Source organism: Anomaloglossus baeobatrachus, chromosome 4 (genome assembly GCF_048569485.1).
Source record: "Anomaloglossus baeobatrachus isolate aAnoBae1 chromosome 4, aAnoBae1.hap1, whole genome shotgun sequence".
Lineage (NCBI taxonomy): Eukaryota > Metazoa > Chordata > Amphibia > Anura > Aromobatidae > Anomaloglossus > Anomaloglossus baeobatrachus.
Window position 1 is genome coordinate 25,184,551 of NC_134356.1, and position 7,922 is coordinate 25,192,472.

Sequence of the window (7,922 nt, forward strand, 5' to 3'; positions counted from 1 at the left end):
CAGGTATCCATTGAGGTCCTACATCAGCAGGACACCTCTGTATCGTAGCCTGCAGCGGGTGCAATGTATCCGGCTGCATCCCAATCTACTTGGCTGGATACAACTGTGACAAAACTTCAGCTTTCAATATCAATTATTAAGCTTTATTTATAAATAAAATGGACAAATACTGACATACAGCCCATGTAGACCTCTGGTGGCAGGTTTTTGCTCTTCTCAGTGTGTGCCTGGTTCCCTGTGAGATGCTGCTGGTTTTTACACAGTAATGGCCTCATCAATAATTCATTACACAGACCATGGGAGAAGGAGCAGGGTCCCCATCTTTCCCGGCTGTACACAGCTCCGGGGTGCAGTCAGCACGCGGGGGGTCGTCAGACACAATGCCCCAGTTGTCAGGAGGCAGACAAACCCCTTTGTGTCTCTTCATGACTGGCAGCCCTGGGCACAACAGCTGTTCTGGCCCTCGCCGGAAATGACGTCAGATGTGAAAGTTGTCTATCTCTCCCCATACACTCTGGGAGATAGAGCGGTTTCACAGGTGCGTGGCTCCTCCCCCTCACTTCCGGCGCCCGGGGCTGCTGACGGCTCTCAGCGGAATGGCCGGGCGCACGGACCGGGCTCCGCTCCTGGACTGGGCCGAGGCGCCGGGGGTCAGTCCTGTCCCGGAGGGAGAGCAGGAGGGGAAGTGGCCCCGGGGATACGGAGCCAGCTGGAGCCGCACACCGCCCGGGGAGCTCAGCCCCCTGCCCCAGCTGGAGGACGATCACATCGCCGCGGTGTTCGTGGTCACATTCGATTCCAGGAGCGGTGAGTGCAGCGGTGCCGGGGTCTGCAGCATCTGTATGTGATGAGGAGGAGGGCTGTATATAATGGAGGAGGGCTGTATATAATAGAGGAGGGCTGTATATAATAGAGGAGGGCTGTATATAACAGAGGAGGGCTGTATATAACGGAGGAGGGCTGTATATAACGGAGGAGGGCTGTATATAACGGAGGAGGGCTGTATATAACGGAGGAGGGCTGTATATAACGGAGGAGGGCTGTATATAACGGAGGAGGGCTGTATATAATAGAGGAGGGCTGTATATAATAGAGGAGGGCTGTATATAATGGAGGAGGGCTGTATATAATGGAGGAGGGCTGTATATAACGGAGGAGGGCTGTATATAACGGAGGAGGGCTGCATATAACGGAGGAGGGCTGTATATAACGGAGGAGGGCTGCATATAACGGAGGAGGGCTGTATATAACGGAGGAGGGCTGTATATAACGGAGGAGGGCTGTATATAACGGAGGAGGGCTGTATATAACGGAGGAGGGCTGTATATAATGGAGGAGGGCTGTATATAATGGAGGAGGGCTGTATATAATGGAGGAGGGCTGTATATAATGGAGGAGGGCTGTATATAATGGAGGAGGGCTGTATATAATGGAGGAGGGCTGCATATAATGGAGGAGGGCTGCATATAATGGAGGAGGGCTGCATATAATGGAGGAGGGCTGCATATAATGGAGGAGGGCTGCATATAATGGAGGAGGGCTGCATATAATGGAGGAGGGCTGCATATAATGGAGGAGGGCTGCATATAATGGAGGAGGGCTGCATATAATGGAGGAGGGCTGCATATAATGGAGGAGGGCTGCATATAATGGAGGAGGGCTGCATATAATGGAGGAGGGCTGCATATAATGGAGGAGGGCTGCATATAATGGAGGAGGGCTGCATATAATGGAGGAGGGCTGCATATAATGGAGGAGGGCTGCATATAATGGAGGAGGGCTGCATATAATGGAGGAGGGCTGCATATAATGGAGGAGGGCTGCATATAATGGAGGAGGGCTGCATATAATGGAGGAGGGCTGCATATAATGGAGGAGGGCCGCATATAATGGAGGAGGGCCGCATATAATGGAGGAGGGCCGCATATAATGGAGGAGGGCCGCATATAATGGAGGAGGGCCGCATATAATGGAGGAGGGCCGCATATAATGGAGGAGGGCCGCATATAATGGAGGAGGGCCGCATATAATGGAGGAGGGCCGCATATAATGGAGGAGGGCCGCATATAATGGAGGAGGGCCGCATATAATGGAGGAGGGCCGCATATAATGGAGGAGGGCCGCATATAATGGAGGAGGGCCGCATATAATGGAGGAGGGCCGCATATAATGGAGGAGGGCCGCATATAATGGAGGAGGGCCGCATATAATGGAGGAGGGCCGCATATAATGGAGGAGGGCCGCATATAATGGAGGAGGGCCGCATATAATGGAGGAGGGCCGCATATAATGGAGGAGGGCCGCATATAATGGAGGAGGGCCGCATATAATGGAGGAGGGCCGCATATAATGGAGGAGGGCCGCATATAATGGAGGAGGGCCGCATATAATGGAGGAGGGCCGCATATAATGGAGGAGGGCCGCATATAATGGAGGAGGGCCGCATATAATGGAGGAGGGCCGCATATAATGGAGGAGGGCCGCATATAATGGAGGAGGGCCGCATATAATGGAGGAGGGCCGCATATAATGGAGGAGGGCCGCATATAATGGAGGAGGGCCGCATATAATGGAGGAGGGCCGCATATAATGGAGGAGGGCCGCATATAATGGAGGAGGGCGGCATATAATGGAGGAGGGCGGCATATAATGGAGGAGGGCCGCATATAATGGAGGAGGGCCGCATATAATGGAGGAGGGCCGCATATAATGGAGGAGGGCCGCATATAATGGAGGAGGGCCGCATATAATGGAGGAGGGCCGCATATAATGGAGGAGGGCCGCATATAATGGAGGAGGGCCGCATATAATGGAGGAGGGCCGCATATAATGGAGGAGGGCCGCATATAATGGAGGAGGGCCGCATATAATGGAGGAGGGCCGCATATAATGGAGGAGGGCCGCATATAATGGAGGAGGGCCGCATATAATGGAGGAGGGCCGCATATAATGGAGGAGGGCCGCATATAATGGAGGAGGGCCGCATATAATGGAGGAGGGCCGCATATAATGGAGGAGGGCCGCATATAATGGAGGAGGGCCGCATATAATGGAGGAGGGCCGCATATAATGGAGGAGGGCCGCATATAATGGAGGAGGGCCGCATATAATGGAGGAGGGCCGCATATAATGGAGGAGGGCCGCATATAATGGAGGAGGGCCGCATATAATGGAGGAGGGCCGCATATAATGGAGGAGGGCCGCATATCATGGAGGAGGGCCGCATATCATGGAGGAGGGCCGCATATCATGGAGGAGGGCCGCATATCATGGAGGAGGGCCGCATATCATGGAGGAGGGCCGCATATCATGGAGGAGGGCCGCATATCATGGAGGAGGGCCGCATATCATGGAGGAGGGCCGCATATCATGGAGGAGGGCCGCATATCATGGAGGAGGGCCGCATATCATGGAGGAGGGCCGCATATCATGGAGGAGGGCCGCATATCATGGAGGAGGGCCGCATATCATGGAGGAGGGCCGCATATCATGGAGGAGGGCCGCATATCATGGAGGAGGGCCGCATATCATGGAGGAGGGCCGCATATCATGGAGGAGGGCCGCATATCATGGAGGAGGGCCGCATATCATGGAGGAGGGCCGCATATCATGGAGGAGGGCCGCATATCATGGAGGAGGGCCGCATATCATGGAGGAGGGCCGCATATCATGGAGGAGGGCCGCATATCATGGAGGAGGGCCGCATATCCTGGAGGAGGGCCGCATATCCTGGAGGAGGGCCGCATATCCTGGAGGAGGGCCGCATAGAATAATATAACGGAGGAGGGCCGCATAGAATAATATAACGGAGGAGGGCCGCATAGAATAATATAACGGAGGAGGGCCGCATAGAATAATATAACGGAAGACTGAACATAATGAGGACTGTATATAATATAATGGAGGACTGTATAAAAGAGAGGACTGTATAATAATGAGGACTATATATAATAGAGTAGCTATCATATACCGTCCACCAGGCTCACCCACCCAGTTCCTTGACCACTTTTCAGCCTGGCTGCCGCACTTCATGTCCTCAGAATTACCAACCCTGATCCTAGGAGACTTTAACATCCCCATGAACAGCCCCTCCTCACCTTCTGCATCCCAGCTTCTATCTCTCACCACCTCCCTTGGCCTCTCACAGCTCTCATCCTCTGAGACACATGAAGATGGTAACACTCTTGACCTGGTATTTATCCGCCTCTGCTCAATCTCTGACTTTGACAACTCACCTCTTCCCCTCTCTGACCACAACATCCTCTCCTTCAAGCTCACAAACCCTCGTCCGCCCCAGCACACTCCCACCAATCACACATTCAGAAACCTACAGGCCATCGATTCTCAGACACTTTCAGACTCTTTACACACATCACTGTCCCCTATATCCTCACTTTCCTGTCCTGATCTGGCTGTAAAGCACTACAATGACACACTCAGGACTACGCTAGACCAAGTAGCGCCCCTCACCCTCAGAAAGACCAAACGCAGAGTAAAACAGCCCTGGCTCACATCACAAACTCGATTTCTCCAGCGATGCTCCAGGAGCGCCGAACGCCTATGGAGGAAAACCCGCACACCAGAAAACTTCATCCACTACAAGTTCATGTTAAGGACCTATAACTATTCCCTTCACCTCGCCAAACAGACCTACTTCACCAACCTTGTTTCCTCACTTGCCAACAATCCAAAAAAACTCTTTGACACCTTTCACTCCCTCCTCAGTCCCAAAGTACAGACCCCTATCACAGACCTTCATGCTGATGACCTGGCCTCGTATTTCACAGAGAAAATAGAAAACATCCGCCAAGAGATCAGCTCCCAGCCACCAAGCCCTGTGAATCCCATCCCTCCCCATATTCCATCCAGCTCACTTTCCACATTTGACCCAGTCACAGAGGAGGAAGTCTCCAGGCTCCTATCCTCCTCTCGTCCTACAACTTGCCCTACTGATCCCTTCCCCACACCTCTACTCCAGTCCCTCTCTCCGGTTGTCGCCACTCACCTAACTAAAATCTTCAATCTCTCTCTCTCTTCGGGTATCTTCCCCTCCTCCCTCAAACACTCTATCATTACTCCATTATTAAAAAACCCTTCTCTCGATCCGTCCTGCACAAGCAACTACAGATCAGTCTCCAATCTCTCCTTCATCTCTAAACTCTTGGAGCGCCTGGTCTACTCTCGCCTCACCCGCTACCTCTCCTCTCACTCTCTTCTAGATCCTTTACAGTCTGGCTTCCGCCCTTTACACTCAACAGAAACTGCCCTTGTCAAAGTGACCAATGACCTATTGACAGCAAAACGTAACAGTGACCACTCTCTGCTTATCCTTCTTGACCTTTCTGCTGCCTTTGACACTGTTGACCACCATCTCCTTCTCTCTATGCTCCACTCTATCGGCCTAAAGGACACTGTTCTTTCCTGGTTCTCTTCCTATCTTTCTGGCCGCTCATTCAGGGTATCATTTTCTGGCTCCACATCTTCTCCTCTTCCTCTCACTGTTGGGGTCCCTCAAGGTTCAGTCCTTGGCCCTCTTCTTTTCTCCCTCTACACTGCCCCAATTGGTCAGACCATCAGCAGATTTGGCTTTCAGTACCATCTTTATGCTGATGACACACAGCTATACACCTCCTCCCCTGAGCTCACCCCCGCTGTACTACAGAACACCAGTGACTGCCTGACTGCAGTTTGCAATGTCATGTCTGCTCTCTATCTGAAACTTAACCTTTCCAAAACTGAACTTCTTCTTTTCCCTCCATCTTCCAACTTTCCTCAACCTGACATCTCCCTCTCTGTGTGTGGCACAACGATAAGTCCTAGGCCGCAAGCCCGCTGCCTGGGGGTTATACTTGACACTGATCTCTCCTTCACCTCCCACATACAATCTCTTGCCCGCACCTGCCGCTTGCACCTCAAGAACATCTCTAGAATCCGCCCCTTTCTCACAATGGAAACGACAAAAACCCTCACCGTGGCCCTGATCCACTCTCGCTTGGACTACTGTAACTCTCTATTAATTGGTCTCCCCCTAACTAGACTCTCTCCTCTACAGTCAATCCTTAATGCAGCAGCCAGGGTCACCTATCTGGCTAACCGCTACTCGGATGCCTCTGCTCTGTGCCAGTCATTGCACTGGCTGCCCATATATCATAGGATCCAATTCAAACTGCTTGTTCTCGCCCACAAAGCTCTCCACAGTGCAGCACCCCCCTACATCTCCACCCTCCTCTCTGTCTATCAGTCCACCCGTTCTCTACGCTCTGCAAGCGACTTTCGACTAACATCCTCACTAATTCGAACCTCCCACTCCCGGATCCAAGACTTCTTCCGAGCTGCACCAACCCTCTGGAACGCTCTACCCCAAGAAGTTAGGACAAATCACAACTTACTCAGCTTCAGACGCACCCTAAAGACGCATCTTTTTAGGGCGGCCTATCACACTCCCTAATCAGATTCGATTCACATAGTCCCTCTACAACCTCTCACAACATAGCTCCACATCAAACTCCATGGCACCCAAAGGCATCTCAAGGCTCGGGCCCACTGGTCCAGGAAACCATTATCCAGCCCCATTTCCGTGAGATGGTTGGATTGTCATTGTAAATAAGCACTTGAACCTTGCCTCTCCCCCCATCTCATTGTAGATTGTAAGCTCTCACGAGCAGGGTTGTATTTTTTTCCCCTCTAAATATTGTATTTCTATAACTGTTACTTGTTTGTATATGATCCTCCTGAATTGTAAAGCGCTACGGAATATGTTGGCGCTATAGAAATAAAGATTATTATTAATAGAGGAGGACTGTCTGTATATATAGATATATATATATATATTTTAATAGAGAACTACGGTATATAATATGAGGACTGTATATGAGGACTGTATATGAGGACTGTATATGAGGACTGTATATGAGGACTGTATATGAGGACTGTATATGAGGACTGTATGTAATAGCTGAGGACTGTATGTAATAGCTGAGGACTGTATGTAATATAATATAATAAAGGCAGATTGTATAAATATAATGGAGGACTATATATAATGAGGGGACTGTATTTAATATAATAAAGGATTGTATATTATCCTAATGTAATAAATGAGGACTGTATATAATTTTATGTAAAAATTTGCTGACTAATTGTATATAAGGACTGTGTATAATCACTCTAGATAATGACTATTAGGCTATGTGCGCACGTCGCGTAAAAACATGCAGTTACGCTGCGCTTTGTAGCGCAGCGTAACTGCATGCGTCCTGCATCCACTGCACAGTCTATGGAGACTGTGCAGGGGCCGTGCGCACGTGGCGTTTAAGAGCGCAGCGCTTCGGCTACTGCCGAAGCGCTGCGCAAAAAGAAGTGACATGTCACTTCTTTCCTGCGCTTTGCCGGCAGCTCCTGCTCTGTCTATGGGAGGAGCTGCAGGCAGAGCGCATGGAATCGGCGCTCACTACGGACATTTCTGCAGCGATCTAAAGCGCACATGTGCTCTTCAGATCGCTGCAGAAATTTCTGCAGGGCTTGTACGCAACGTGCGCACATAGCCTTACAGTTATGCAAGTTGAAGATGAAATTATCTCTAGAAGGTGTAAAGTTCAAGAGGACATTTCCTTTCTATTTTAAGCAAAAAAAAAATAAAAAAATTATATACTGTGTTTTCATATTTTGCATTTTAAAAATGACAAAAAGGAAACTGGGCTGATGCAAACCCTTATTAGAGATTTAGGTGCTTAGATAACTTTGACCAAGGTTCAAGTTGCCTTTTCCTCAGATCGAAATGTAATTTAGAAATGGCAGATTCCAGGAACAGAGGACTCTCACAGACCTGGAAGACGTCTCCAAGGAAGAGCAGTGCATGCAAGACGAGCCAGGAATCTCTCAGAACTGGAAGATGTCTCAGAGGAAGAGCAGTGCATGCAAGA

The 7,922-nt window shown here is 50.2% G+C and overlaps 1 protein-coding gene across 1 annotated transcript in view; it reads left to right on the forward strand.

Moving 5' to 3' along the window:
- Positions 1 to 548: 548 nt before the first annotated feature.
- The window catches only part of DENND11 (DENN domain containing 11), a 51,394-nt gene continuing 44,020 nt past the window's right edge, over positions 549 to 7,922 (forward strand). Inside the window, exon 1 of the mRNA XM_075343897.1 lies at positions 549 to 807. Coding sequence (XP_075200012.1) covers positions 597 to 807 — 211 coding nt within the window. The 5' untranslated portion in view covers positions 549 to 596. The remainder of the gene's footprint in view (positions 808 to 7,922) is intronic.